Source organism: Hypanus sabinus, chromosome 23 (genome assembly GCF_030144855.1).
Source record: "Hypanus sabinus isolate sHypSab1 chromosome 23, sHypSab1.hap1, whole genome shotgun sequence".
NCBI lineage: Eukaryota > Metazoa > Chordata > Chondrichthyes > Myliobatiformes > Dasyatidae > Hypanus > Hypanus sabinus.
The window spans coordinates 33,034,742-33,050,605 of NC_082728.1; the positions used below are offsets into that span (position 1 = coordinate 33,034,742).

General features: G+C 38.4%; 1 protein-coding gene across 4 annotated transcripts in view; it reads right to left on the reverse strand.

Moving 5' to 3' along the window:
• Positions 1-2,704: 2,704 nt before the first annotated feature.
• LOC132380105 (uncharacterized) overlaps positions 2,705-15,864 on the reverse strand; it is a 109,408-nt gene continuing 96,248 nt past the window's right edge. For 2 of the 4 annotated variants that reach the window (XM_059948685.1, XM_059948682.1), the window contains exons 2-7: positions 11,885-11,970; positions 11,474-11,800; positions 10,270-10,554; positions 6,775-6,921; positions 4,901-4,935; positions 2,705-4,820 (exon numbers count right to left, since the gene is read on the reverse strand). In XM_059948685.1, coding sequence (XP_059804668.1) covers positions 4,797-4,820; positions 4,901-4,935; positions 6,775-6,921; positions 10,270-10,554; positions 11,474-11,800; positions 11,885-11,966 — 900 coding nt within the window. In that variant the 5' untranslated portion in view covers positions 11,967-11,970 and the 3' untranslated portion in view covers positions 2,705-4,796. Of the gene's footprint in view, positions 4,821-4,900; positions 4,936-6,774; positions 6,922-10,269; positions 10,555-11,473; positions 11,801-11,884; positions 11,971-12,333; positions 12,956-15,864 lie in introns of those variants that run through there. The other 2 variants (XM_059948684.1, XM_059948683.1) reach the window with 2 other exon arrangements.

Below are 15,864 nucleotides of genomic sequence, written 5' to 3' on the forward strand. Positions count from 1 at the left end.
GCCTGACCTATGGAGATCCTCTGGTAATTTTTGTGTTTTGCTCATAGACTGGTCTGTATCTTTGACTCGCAAGAAATAGTTTGGAAAAGGAGCCGTATTCACCACCAGGACAATATTGTATGTTTTGTGTTGTCTGTAATGGTGAACTTCTAACTCTGAACCATGAATTAACAGCATTTGTGAATTTAATTCAGCACTTACTTTTAATTTCAGCAAAGGGATATTTCCTCATATTGACTGCAGTTCATCTAGTCCTGCACACTAGGTGGAGTGAGAGACCAGTGCAGCCAAATAAACCAGTGGTGCAATGAACCCATGTCACAGCCAACCAACAAATTTCCCCCTGGCAGTGAGCAGATTTACAGATTACAGATGAAGTCAGTATCTTAAAGGACTGAACTGCAGTCCAATCTGTGCACAATGCATGAATGGTGAGTAGCCAGAGAGTATTTTTTAATGTCACAATTTTCATCAGCTTGTTTCTTACTTGAAAACAGAAAGAGAAATGTGATGTTCGAAGAGGAGGGGAAGCAAAGGGACTGTGTAGAAGAAAGGTCAAATAATCCATGGCAGAGAAGAAGGGATGAGGGGAGTGGAGAAATGAGGAACTGGAATCAGAGGGAAGTGAATGAGAATTGGACTAGAGAGCGAAAGAATGAGAGGGGGAAGGAGAAGGGGTCAGATGAGAATAAAGAAGGAACTGGGAGGAGTGAAAAGGAGATTGATGGCAAGAGCACAGGAGATTAAAGCGGGGAGAGGATTGGAGGGGTATTGCAAGTGGAAGGACAGAAGGAATCAAAGGTGAGGGGAAGGAGTGGACAGCAGAGAAGAAGGGATTCAAGGGTAGAAATGGGGAGTGGAGGACAAACAGAACCAATAGAAAGGAAGCGCTTGGGAGTAGAGATCAAAGAAAGCAAACATCAGGGAACGAAGCATAAGAATCAAAGGGTAATAGAGCCTAGTCGAATGAGAAATGTGATGATATTTAGTTCTATTTGTTCTATATCATGTCAAGATCTTAAATCTCACCTGTTTATTATCTAATGGCATGTCAATCAAGAGAGGTGACAGAATATTATATTTCAAAAGACTAGTTTGCTGAACTACTTTAGTTTCTTTTCTGAAAGGGTTATCGCTAATTATTACTACTCTGAACTGTGGGTCTCTTCTCCATACCAAAGAGAAATTATCTCCAGCTAACAATGCAACTCAAATACAATAATCAAAAACAAATAAAGGTTGTGTCTTCTCATTCACTCCTTACTATTTCTATCTTCAAAGTTGTTCTGTATTTATCTTTACTAATTGTCTTGATATGGCATTATTGACATGGACAGTTTCTGTATCTGTTGTCTAATTTTGAAGTATTATTATCCTTTATTACACAACTGCAGATGGACAAAGTTTGTTGATTTGAGCTCTACAGGGATTTCTTCTACATTTAGAAATTGAGGTTAGCAATATTCTTGCCAGAATAAGCATTTTGTTGATCTGTCCAGTGAATAGTTATCACAATGCATTAATGGAGTGTAGGATGTTTCTGAGAGTGGCTGAACAGTGATTCGGGGGAGGATGTGCTCACACTCCCACCTACCATCATGTTGTCAAGAAACAGAGTATTCTGCAGTAGCTATTAATGCCTATTTTTATACAGTAATTCTGAATCCCTATCAATATTGTAAAATCATACCACACACGCACACACATAACATAAACTGCTAAAAATAATGGTCTTATTGTACTCTACAGACAACCTGGTGTGTTGAAAGTTTTTTCCGGAAAGCATGTCACTTTTCTGCTGTGAAATATATCATCAGAAAGGTAATCAAAGGTAATGGAATATAATATGGTTGTAACACTAAAGGAGTAATCCAAGGGTCTGGATTATTAATCTGGAGACACTAAATATAAATCCCATTGTGGATGTTTCAGTGTGGAAATTGCAGCAAGGCAAGGGTTAAAATGGGGCACTGATAGCACAGAATGTGGAAGTTCAGAAAGGTAAGAATTAATATGATAAACTGACACAAACTGCAGTCACCCAGACTGAAAATGGCCCTTGGAAGCCTGACTCTCCTTTGCACAGACTTTCTGTTCAAGCCTGGGGACCAAGGTGACCAACATGTGATGAAGATGCAAACGGAGGATTTTAGGACACAGTGAATATTGCACACTTATTTCACTAATATCTCACGTACTATTGGCCTTTAGCACATGTATTTAATTGGTTATTAATAACTGAAATATGTATTATGATTGGTACTTAAATATGCAAATGATAGAATTTAGAAGCACACTAAGTTTATATTGAATCAATATCTGCCACGAGTCATGAGTCAATTTGCGTATAAAAATGGCATCTCCTTGTTCGAACTTCAGAACAGTTTAGTGACAGGAGCTGAACTGTTCTTCTTGTGCACAATTATATAAAGTGTGATTGAGGAATGAGAGTGAGTTGTCAGATTCCAGTTAGTCAGCGATGATACCGGGCTAATAATGCAAAAACCAAGATTATTAATCTAGAGTCACTGAATACAAATTCCACATAGGATGTTTGAGAACTGAATTCTATTGATTGTACAACTAGCACTTTACATTTAAGGCACAGGACCACAGATGAATGGGCTGAAAGCCTTTGGGCTGGGACTCATAGAAGATCATGTGGTTCAATCTGTTGGCAAAGGAATCACACAATGGAGAAAAAGAAGTCAAAGGTTAAATTTATTTCCCAAATTAGGTCAGTAACATTGCTAATCACTTTACAAAACAATTTTTTAAAATCCCACAGCTTTTGGTCACCTAATTACAGGAAGATATTAATAAGGTTGAAAGAGTGCAGAGAAGGTTTACAAGGATGTTGCCGGGTCTTGAGAAACAGAGTTACAGAGAAAAGTTGAATAGGTTAGGACTTTATTCCCTGGAGCATAGGAGAATGAGGGGAGATTTGATAGAGGTGTGTAAAATTATGATGGGTATAGATAGAGTGAATGCAAGCAGGCTTTTTCCACTGAGGCCAGGGGAGAAAAAAAATCCAGAGGCTATGGGTTAAGGGTGAAGGGGGAAAAGTTTAAAGGGAACATTGGGGGCGTTTCTTCACGCAGAGAGTAATGGGAGTGTGGAATGAGCTGCCAGATGAAGTAGTGAATACGGGCTCACTTTTGACATTTAAGAAAAACTTGGACAGGTATATGGATGAGAGGGGTTTGAAGGGATATTACCCAGGTGCAGGTCAGTGAGACTAGGCAGAAAAATGGTTCGGCACAGCCAAGAAGGGCCAAAAGGCCTGTTTCTGTGCGGTAATGTTCTATGGTTCTATGGTTTTCACTCTTCTGACAATAAAAATAAAGCAAATGACACTTAATTTTCATTTTGTTTTAATTACTCACTTGAACTGAATAGTATTTTTATGAGGATCCGCTAGAGGACTGATGTACTTTAAAGTTGCTGTCACCAAATATTACGGTTCGATTTTAAAACCTTACATTGTTACAGCCAGCTCACATTCATTGGCATGGCTCACATAAGCGATAGTGTAGGATAGTAAGACATTAGAAATGGTTAATGTATCTAAATACTTTTAGGAAGAAAAGAAGAACAATGTAAATTTTACAAAATAATTCGTATAAAATACATCTAAAAATATCAAATCAGCTTTGTAACTGGGCTATGTACATAAAACAAATTAAAGTAGAAATACTTAGAAAATAAGCAGAAATTTTCAAAGTAAATTTAGATATTCTAATCCTTAAAAACATAGAAAAGACGACTGATCAAATTATAATCTATAATATTGCACATGGGTTCACTGCATTTGAATAAAAAGACAAAGTGCAAAAAACTATAACTTGCACAATTGATATGTTATAATAATAGACAACCGTTGATCTCAGGAGATCATGGGTTTGCGCCTCTGGTGGGTTGTGTCCTTTCCAGGGTGCAAGCCTGGGTGGGAAGATTTGAAGAACCGGCTGTTGCCCATGCAGTGGGTTCCTCCTCTCCATGTCACTGATGTAACCCAAGGGAAGGGCAAGTGCCGATACAACTTGGCACCAGTGTCATCGCAGAGTTGCCAGAGTGAAGCTGCAAACATCATCAAACTGCCTAAGGGACCCGGGCTCCGGATTTCTTCCTTGGGGTTTACTCGCGAAGACTTTCCCATGAGTAAGTATGGCCACCAGACAGCGGAGGTTTAAAAGCAGTTTTCCTTCTCCATACATACATTACAAATGGCAAATATGTGTAGTATTCTACTTACATAATGCTCCTTCTGCTTCTATTTTCGACTGAAGCTGACTACATATCACATTTCACTGTTTTAGTTCCTGAGAAGTACAGCTCAGTGGAAGAATGGCATAATGGATTCATTCAACAGGAAGCAAACTTTCAAAGTGCAACTAAGCTTAAGAGCTTTTGCTCTTTTCATTGCCTTATAGTGATTTTGTACAGACTTAGTATTTCAGGTGTAAAACAGTGTCGCTCCTTGACACTCAAGACTGATCTCACTGATGAGATTTATCAAAGCACTAATAATCAATATGTGAAGCCATTAACTTCAGATAAAAGCAATGGTGAAGAGTTCAACAAAGTGCCCGAGTTAAAACTGTGTTCTTATTTTACCCAAGAACTGAGATTATTAAAAGCACAACTTGAAAGCAAAAATTATTACAGAGGAATGTCATAGTTCTTTGTGAAGGATGTTGAAGTTTCACAGTTGCACAACAGAACATCAGACAGATCAGACATCATATCACAAATGATGATTCCTCGATGTAAGTTCGAAGTTAGCGGGGCAGTCTTCAAACCTGAGTAAATTTTTTAAGCTGTTAAAGAAGAACAAATAAATTTTGAAAATCATGATGAGTGTGGCTAAAAATAAGTCAACGTTTGAAATCAAACCTACCATTTGATTTCCTGCTTCTTCAACGAACTGTCGAACTAAATACAAAAGAAAATAAATTATTGTTATTTATGTTACAGTAATTTGAAGTAAATTAATATTTCTTGATGTAAAAATAATCCAAATTATTTTCCTTATTTTTGTTAATCTCCTAATCATGCATACTAAGAGTAGTAACAATGACAGTAATAATGAATTCTGACATTTTCTGTAATATTCAGGTATTTCCAACAACAACGTGATGCAAAATTGATACAATTTTGAGACTGGGACCAGTCTACAAATAATATGTCACTCCCTCTCAGTTGGAAATTATGTTACCAATCGATCAGTTTAATTGTCTCAAGTAATAAATAATCCAGGTGAAATTAATTTAAATCCTAGCCTTGCAATATGGGTAGTTGAGCGTAGTTTAATAAGTATGCCTGCTGCCAGTAACTGTAAGCATTAAGATTTATCTCTATCTACTCCCCATTCTGATCTTTCACTTCTTCCCACCTGCCTATTCTGGTTCCACTCCTCCTTCGCTTTCTCCAATGGTCCATTTTCCCCCTTCAGATTCTTTCTTCTCCAGCCTCGACCCTTCCCATCCACCTGGCTTCACCTATCACTTTCCTGCTAGCCTCTTTCACCTCCCCCCTCACCACATTTATTTTCTGGTGTCTTCCCCCCCTTCCTTCACAGCCCTAAAGAATGGTCTCAGTCACAAATGTCAACTGTTTACACTTTTCCACATATGCCGCCTAACTTACGGAGTTCTTCCAGCGTTCTGTGTGTTTGCTTAAGATTCAATCTCCTTTAGAATATTGTGGAAAAAAAACAACTTGCTTATTCATGTCCTTTAACAAAGAAAACACACTACTCTTAATTAGTCTGGCTTTATTTCATCTGACAACTTTCCAATGTTGTTACCTTAACTATCCTAGTTACTGGCAAGTCACTCAATTAACTGCTAAAACACACAGAAACACTTACTCAATGCAATGAAGGCCAGCAAGTCAAAGTTCAAAAGTTAAAACTTTATTATTAAAGTACGTACTGTCACCATATGTACTACTAGCATGAGATTCATTTTCCTGTGGGGACTCACAGTCGACACAAGGAGATACGACAGAAGCAGTAAAAATCTACACAGAAAGGTGGTCAGACAACCAATGTGCAAAAGAAGGCAAACCTTGCAAATGCAAAAAAAGTAATAAATAATATTGAGAACATGAGCTGTAGAGTTGTGGAATCAGTTCAGTGTTGAGGTGTGCGAAGATATCCTCACTGCTCCGGAGTTTGATGGTTCAAGGGTAATAACTGTTCCTGAGCCTGGTAGTGTAGGACCAATGGCTCCATAATGTCACACATAAATTATGTTTTTAAAACCTTCTTTTCTTTTTTATAGAATGCTCTCTCCAGCACCATTTGCTTTACCCAATACTACATCAATACTTGGTGCACTGTATATGTTGGTAGTTTGGTAACAGAATCAGACCCTGCAGAAGGTAAATCAGAGCTTTCCAGGGTGACTCATCTGGTGAGTCTTTAGATGGAAGTGTGAATATGGTGAAAAGATCTGCACATTCTGAGGCCAGGATCTGGATTAATTGGTTAAATAATTTAACATGGTTTATATTGGTACTTTATCTACCTATCCCTGTAAACATCCACTGCAGACAGGACTTCAAATCTGCTTGTGTTTGGAAGGCAAATGCACAAATACATACACAGCCCTGCTAACAATTTTGACCAGCCAGCTATAGATCATAACAATTGGCAATCATTAAAGTCTTAAGTATTTCAGATTAATCAATGGTTATCTATGCATAATTTTACACCAGTGATTAATACTTTGAATTACAAGGGTTGAGAAGTTGGCTGAAATTTTGTACCTGGTTGGCGCCTTCTCCAGAGTTTCAAAAGACCCAGGAGGATTATTCCAGCTGCAAGACCTCCAACAACGATACCTACTGCTGTGAGGGATTTGCTCTTTTTTCCTTCAATGTGTTCATTATTAATTAATGGATTCACATTTGAAACTAAAAAAAAAACAGAAAAAGCCATAAATTTCATCATCAATCTTTATAAGAAAATTGATGTCATTTGCTTATACACACCACAATTTTTAAAAATCAGTCATGTTGTTCTCCAAGCAAAACTGTGAATCCCATAACCACCCTGGAACAAACACCCTCAAGAGCTAAATAGAGCCTCTAATGCATAACAAATGTAAGAAAAAGAAAAATGATTGGGATATCCAAAAAATAATAACTTCCCTATCATTCAATGAGATTGTGGCTTATATCTCAGCTATATTTTCATACACTTTCCATATATCTCTAAATACCCAAACTTCTATTTATCTCAATCTTGACAATATTTGGCGACTCAACTTCTGCATTCTCCATGGATAGATTAACTGGCTTTTGATGAAATCCTTCTTTTCATCTGGGTCATGGAAGGACAATACTGAATTTTGTTTCATTTTCATTTTTAGAATCTTTTTATTAATGTATAATCTTCAACAACTATAGAATAATATAAAACCAACAAATTAATATGTATACAATTAATAGAGCTGAAGAAAAAAATCTAATCGTAATATATAAAAATGAAAAAGAAATTATATATAGAAAAAAGGGAAAAAAGAACCCCTATTAAACTACAAAAAAAGCACTATTAGGAATCAACCCCCAGAAGCAATACGATTAACCATCATCGAGATATGTAGAAAAAAGTCATCAACCGCCAATTCACATTTTTTTTTAAAGATAATAAAATTGGAAGGAAACCATGTAGAATAATTCAAATTAAATGATAATATTTGGCAAAAGTGTCCCATCTTCTCTCAAAATCAAATCGAAGTTCAAAAGTTCTACTTCTAATTTTTTCCAAGCTGAGAGACAACCTTACTTGAGAAAACCATTCAATTAATGTATGGGAAGAGATATCTTTCCATTTTAATAAAATAGCCCTTCTTGCCAACAATGTAACAAATGCAATTACATGTTGATCTGAAGATGAAATACCCTGAATATGATATGCAACTATTCCAAATAGAACAGTTAGTCTATTAGGCTGTAAATTAATTTTCAAAGCTTTAGAGATTGTAGAAAATAAAGATTTCCAAAACAGTTTTAATGAAGAACATGACCAGAACATATGTGACAAAGTAGCTACTTCAGTTTTATACCTATCACAGTAACTATCTACAATAGGAAATATTTTAGTTAGTCTCTCCTTTGTTAAATAATCACGGACAATCATGGATAATTTTAAATCAAATTAAACAGTGATTGGCACATATAGAAAAATTTACATTTTTCAAAATTCGAACCCAATCTTCATTCACAAATATCATATTATGTTCCCTGTCCCAATCTTGTTTAATCTTTAGTGATAGGTTCTCTTTTTGTAACAAGAGTAAATAATAAATTCTGCTAATGGAACCTTTCACTAAGAGATTCAATTACAAAATGGTATCCAACAAATCAGATTCTTGTAAATATGGGAACTTAGGTAAATATTGCTGTAAAAAATGTCTAACCTGAAAATATTGCAAAAATTGTGTATAAGCGAGAGAGTATTTGTTAATTAACTCTTCAAAAGTCATCAATCAACCATTACCAAATAAATCTGTAAAAGAACAGATCCCTTTATTTTTCCATTGGAGAAAAATGGGGTCAGTTATTGAAGGTTTAAATGAAAAGTTTCGATATAAAAAAACTAGAACACTTAAATTGTTTAAACTTTTAAAAATTACGAAATTGAATCCAAATCCGTAAAGATTGTTTAATAAGCGGGAAAAAATTTAAATTTGGAATTTTAGAGAGCTGTAAAGGTAATGAAGTTCTTAATATTGAAGTTAAATGAAATTGTTTAACAGCTTTTAATTCCAAATCAACCCAAAGTGGTTTTTGGCTCTTATCGAGATAACCAAAAACATAATTGTCTAATACTCACAGCCTAATAATACAGTCTTAAATTAGGAAGTGTAAGTCCACCATCTTTTTTGGGTTTTTGTAAATGGTATTTGTTAATTCTTGGTCTCTCATTGTTCCAATTAAAAGAAATAAGAGAGTCAATTTGATCATAAAAATGTATTTAAAAAGATAGGTAAATTATGGAAAATATATAAAAATCTAGATAAAATCATCATTTTCACAGCATGGATACGACCTATTAAAAAAAGAGTAAGTGGATTCCATCTAGAAAATTGTAATTTCATGGAGTCTACTAGAGGAATTATATTAGCTTTATAAAGATCTTTATATTGTTTAGTAATTATAATACCGAAATATCTAAATGTATTAACAATTCAAAAAGGAATATCATTATATGTTCTAACAGGAGCATTTAATGGAAACAATTCACTTTCATTCAACTGAATTTTGAAACTGAAGCTGTGTCCAGACACTTCAACCAGGGAATATCAACAACATGTGAGGAACCGTGATAATCTTGTACCTTCCAATGAGATCAACACAGATTTTTTTTTATTTAAGGGAGCATAGGTCAAAACCCCTATTCTAGGAATTAACCTGGTTACCCATTGCTCCAGTCTCTCTATTGCAAACCCATAGGCAAATAGTATTCCAAATGTTGACTCACCAGGGCCCTCAATAATTGGAGCAAAATAGCCCCATTCTTGAAGTTAAATCATCATGCAATTAAAACCTAATAAATAATCTGGCTTCCTACTTATTGCATCATATGGAAATTAAATTTCAGTGATTTGTGTTAATTGATGTGTACATTGCTCTAAACACCAACAGCTTTCAATTTAACATGAGTTAATGGTGGAGTAGGCCTGACAGGCCAGATGACATGATTATGTTTCTATTTTTTATGTTCATATATTCAATTGTTTCCCTTCCCCACCACTCCCAACTGCTCTCTGTACCTTCCCCCTTTGATTCCACATCTGCCTCTAAGTCAGCCTGACCTGAATTCACCTATCACCTGCTAGCTCTTGTTCCAGCCCTTCTGTTCACCTTGTAATGGTTTATATCTCTCCTCTTTCAGTCCAGATGGAGAGGCTAAACCTGAGATATCAATTGGCCATTTTTCTTACACATGCTACTTCAACCATTAAGTCCTTCCAACTTTTTCTAGCTAAGACTGATCACTGCAGTATCCCATTTGTCATGCCTCCCAGACTGAAAATCACCAGCATATTTCTAATTTTTTTGTCCATATCCCAATATTCAGACTAGGCCAGTATATTGCATCTTGTGACATATGGTATAATTTGCTTTGTTACACCCACTCAAAGTTCTTCTGGAAATCCAAATATACCAAGTTGGCAGCATTGAGAACCAGCAATATTGTAGCAATTAGTTAAACAATCACTTTCCTAATCATGAAACAGAAGATTATGAACATACTTGAGATATTGTTCCTGGCTTCATATTTACGCTCTGCCTCATTCCACACAGCACAAGTGTAGTTATGCTCCTGGTCAGTTTCTGACGTTATAATTGGAAGTGTGCTGGTCATAGAGATCAGTCCTTGAGCAGTTTCTTTTCTTTTGGTTTCTGAGCTGAGTGTGAGGTTTTTCCCATTGACAGTCCAATGAATCTGAGCAGAAGGATATCCAGTTGTTTCACAAGTGACCACCTTGGTCATTTCTGCCAAATTAACTAAGGCCAGTTTTGGCAAACTGTAGGGAGCTAAAACGAGAGCATTGTATTATTCGATAATATTAGTGAATCTTTCATTATTCCAAAATCTGCCATCGCTGCCATAGTATTCCAGCATGGCCCTTGAAAATCAAAGCTCTTAACACTTAATAATGGCTGAACGCAACCCAATTGCTGTTTCAGCACAGGTAGTCAGCAGTTCTCACAGAATAGATACAGCAACCAGTGAAACCCTGAGCTCTGCCTCAGAGGCTTTCACTTTCATAAACATTCATCAAGGTATAACTATTATTGTATTGAAAAACTGAACTTCATACCTATGCTAAACAACTAATTAAGGAAAATATAACCATCCCAGGAGACATTTTTCATTCCTTTGAATGGATTCTGCTATGTTTACACCAGCTTTAAGCTGCAAAGCCCTGGGTACAGATTCCTCGAGGACACGCTTGGTGCAGCACAGGGGCAACCACTGCCTTTGGGGTATGCCACTACGATGGAGAGATATCGGTTAATTCTCAGCATTAATGCCAAGGGATCCTTGCCAGCATATGTTGATGCAACAACACCAAAAGTAGGTAATCTACTCAGTAGTACAGTCATCCACCATGAATGGATACTTTCACCCTACCAGTTACCTGGTGAGTTTACTAATATGGGGGGGGGGGGGGGGGATTGGCTTCAGTGAAAGTGATATGATTTGGGACATTCTGGAGATTTAAAACCTGTTATATGAATGCAAAGGTATTCTTTGTTTTTACAGATAAAACTCTCATACAATATTTATTTACCTACTGTAACCTTCTATCCTTTTTTTCATAAATGTCTATTTTTGTAATAATAAACGCAAAACAAAGGTGTTTTGGGGAAGTAAAACTGCATTTTACGTCAGTTAGAATTAACCAGTTTTTGAAATGGAAAAAACCAAGGAAAGTATACTGTTACTCACCTTTAACCACTAAAACGATGTTAACGTCCTTAAATCCCAGATTTGTTTCCAAATAATAATTATATTTCCCACTATCTGAAAGTTGTGTTTTTTGAAGTACCAACGATACATTTTGTTGATCCGGAGAAAGTAATTTAATTCGATCCTGAGCTTTCCTCGGATTATGACTTCCATCAAACTTAAAAACTAGAGTATCATCTCCATCATCTTTTCTCAATTCAATGTCCAGGAGTTTACTTGGCTTTGCCGTTGTCAGGTTGCATGGCAATATCGTGTCCTCGTTCAATATTCCCGTCACCGTCTCCTCGCACTTCAAAGTCACGAACTCTGCAAAACAATACATCCCATCATCTTCCATTACTATCGTCAGTGTTGAATGAGCTAGTGACTGAAAAACGATTTACTACTTACCTTTTACAGAGTAAACGTTTGCACACAGCACCAAGTAACAATATATTACTAGGTTTAAATCCATTTCCAGTATTCCCTTCATCTGCCTACCGATTTAAACACAATATACAATAAATGTTTAAAGATCAGAAATCGGATGTTTGCCAGGAATTTCATATAATGTAAAGTCCAAGTAGGTTACAAAAAGGTAAATTGCATCAACTACATTCGATTGCTATATATGTTTGATCAATCAGAAAACCTCGTATAAGTAACCCACTGGGTTTCTAGTTTGCTCTACGTTTAGCAGACTCTCCGCGACTGCGGACATTCGCTGCCTGGATCAAAGTGTTAATGCAAACACAGAAAACCAGTAGAGCTAAAGCAACAACCAAGTGTTGGAATCTACAGCGGGCAACCGGATTTGCCATTTCGATCCACTTGAGAAAGCTGCAAGAGTCTGCAATCACCTGTGGAGGGACCGCGGAGCCGAGTTTACCAACGCGCCTCACGCTGTCCCCCCGACAGCCTGCGAAATTCGTATCGATTCGGCGGTCTGGGGACTTGTGTTTCCTGGACTTTCAACTTCCTTGCTTTCTGTTTCAATCTGAATGGCGAGGACGATGGTGGCGATACCGAGTTTCAATTCCAAAAATAACTACTGTACCGAAGATTTATGCCTGACATGCAACTTTTTAAAGTTGTACGGCTGTTAAACTTGCAGGTAACCCGCGGCCTCTTCACCAGCAGCTCACTCGGAAAAGTGTCTTACGAAATGGAGGTCAATGGTGTGCTGCGAAAACCGAAACTAATGCGGGAAATACCCGGGAATGTGATTTCAGCAAACCCAACCCTTTCTTGTAAGAAGTATACTGTCCCCAGCCGGACTTGCTCCTTATTACACCGCTCCGGTGACATTCCAGGGACATTGTCTAAAGTCCATCTTCCAGTTTTTATTTTAGTTTTCTTCGTCAACGTCAATTAATATTGTGGACTGACATCGCAAATATTTGAATTCATAACGATCACAAAATCATCATTTCCACATTCTGAGCGTTGTTTTGGATTGCACCGATGATCTGTGCTGGCAAGGAAACTTGTTTGAGAGGCCTGAAATAGGAAGATTGTGCAGCTAAATACGTGGCTAAGGAGTTGGTGCAGGAGGGAGGGCTTCATGTTGCTGGACAATTGGGCCTTATTCCAGGGAAGGTGGGACCTGTTCCGACAGGATGGGTTGCACCTGAACTGGAGGGGGACTAACAGCCTTACGGGAAGGTTTGCTAGTGCTGCTAGGGGGGTGGGGGGGTTAAACTAGATTTGCAGGGGGAGGGGAGCCAGAGTGTTAGAGCAGATAGTGAGGTGGAGGAGGATAAAGGTCATGCGAGATCTGCAAGTATAGTGCATGGAATAAAGCCAGATCTGGCATATAAAGAGGCTTTGAGGAAAGAGAAACAGAATAAAGAGTGTAAAGGTTGTAAGGTAGAAGGGCTACACACGCAAAATGCTGGTGGAACGCAGCAGGCCAGGCAGCATCTATAGGCACTGTCAATGTTTCAGGCTGAGACCCTTTGTCAGGACTAAGGTGCATGTACTTCAATGCAAGAAGCATTAGGAACAAAGGTGATGAACTGAGAGCTTGGATACATACTTGAATTATGATGTAGTGGCCATTACAGAGACTTAGCTGGCACCAGGGCAGGAATGGATTCTCAATATTCCTGGATTTCAGTGCTTTTAAAGGGATAGAGGGGGGGAAATGGGAGGAGAGTGGGATTACTGGTCAGGGACACTATTACAGCTACAAAAGGGTGAGTCAGTATGGGTGGAAGTCAGGAACAGGAAGGGAGCAGTTACTCTATTGGGAGTACTCTATAAGCCCCCTGGTAGCAGCAGGGATACCAAGGAGCAGATTGGGAGGTAGATTTTGGAATGCTGCAAAAATAACAGGGTTGTTATCACGGGTGACTTTAACTTCCCTAATATTGATTGGCACCTGATTAGTTCCAATGGTTTAGACGGGGCAGAGTTTGTCAAGTGCATCCAGGATGAATTCCTGTCACAGTATGTTGACAAGCCGACGAGGGGGAATGCCATACTAGATCTAGTATTTAGGTAATGAACAAGTCACATATCTCTCAGTGGGTGAGCATTTGGGGGACAGTGACCGCCGCTCCCTGGCCTTGAACATTATCATGGAAAAGGATAGAATCAGAGAGGACAAGAAAATTTTTAAGTGGGGAAGAGCAAATTATGAGGCTATAAGGCTAGAAATTGTGGGTGTGAATTGGGATGATGTTTTTGCAGGGTAATGTACTATAGACATGTGGTTGATGTTTAGGGATCTCTTGCAGGATGTTAGGGATAAATTTGTCCCGGTGAGGAAGATTAAGTATGGTAGGGTGAAGGAACCATGGGTGACCAGTGAGGTGGAGAATCTAGTCAGATAGAAGAAGGCAGCATACATAAGGTTTAGGAAGCAAGGGTCAGATGAGTCTATTGAGAAATATAGGGTAGCAAAAAAGGAGCTTAAGAAGGGACTGAGGAGAGCAAGAAGGGGGCATGAGAAAGCCTTGGCGAGTAGGGTAAAGGAAAACCCTACAAAAGGTTGACAGGAATGAAGATAGGACCTATTAGAGATAATGGTAGGAAGATGTGCCTGGAGGCTGTGGAAGTGAGCGAGGTCCTCAATGAATACATCTCTTCAGTATTCACAAATGAGAGGGAACTTGATGACCATGAGGACAATATGAGTGAGGTTGATGTTCTGGAGCATGTTGACATTAAGGGAGAAGATGTGTTGGAGTTGTTAAAATACATTAGGATGGATAAGTCTACAGGGCCTGACGGAATATTCCCCAGGCTGCTCCATGAGGCAAGGGTAGAGATTGCTGAGCCTCTGGCTAGGATCTTTATGTCCTCATTGTCCACAGGAATGGTACCGGAGGATTGAACGGAGGTGAATGTTGTCTCCTTGTTCAAAAAGGTAGTAGAGATAGTCCGGGTAATCGTAGACCAATGAGCCTTACATCTGTGGTGGGAAAGCTGTTGGAAAAGATTCTTAGAGATAGAATCTGTGGGCATTTAGAAAACCATGATCTGATCAGAGACAGTCAGTATGGCTTTGTGAAGGGAAGATCATGTCTAACAAGCCTGATCAAGTTCTTTGAGGAGGTGACCAGGCATATAGATGAGGGTAGTGCAGTGGATGTGATTTACATGGATTTTCATAAGGCATTTGACAAGGTACTACATGGTAGGCTTATTCAGAAAGTCAGAAGGCATGGGATCCAGGGAATTTTGGCCAGGTGGGTTCAGAATTGGCCTGCCTGCAGAAAGCAGAGGGTTCTGATGGAGGGAGTACATTTGGATTGGAGGGTTATGACAAGTGGTATCCCACAAGGATCGGTTCTGGACTTCTACTTTACGTGATTTTTATTAACGACCTGGATGTGGGAGTAGAAGGGTGGGTTGGCAAGTTTGCAGATGACACAAGAGTTGGTGGTGTTGTGGATAATGTTGAGGATTGTCGAAGATTGCAGAGAGACATTGATAGGATGCAGAAGTGGGCTGAGAAGTGGCAGATGGAGTTCAACCCAGAGAAGTGTGAAGTGGAACACTTTGGAAGAACAAACTCCAAGGCAGAGTACAAAGTAAATGGCAGGATACTTGGGAGTGTGGAGGAGCAGAGGGATCTGGGGTTACAAGTCCACAGATCCCTGAAGGTTGCCTCACAGGTAGATAGGGTAGTTAAGACAGCTTATGGAGTGTTAGCTTTCATAAGTTGAGGCATAGAGTTTAAGAGTCTCGGGGTAATGATGCAGCTCTATGAAACTCTGATTAGGTCATACTTGGAATACTGTGTCCAGTTCTGGACACCTCACTATAAGAAGGATGTGGAAGAATTGGAAAGGGTACAGAGAAGGCTTACCAGGATTCTACCTGGTTTAGAGAGTATGCAATATGATCAGAGATTTAAGAGACTTCTAGACAGGTATATGGTG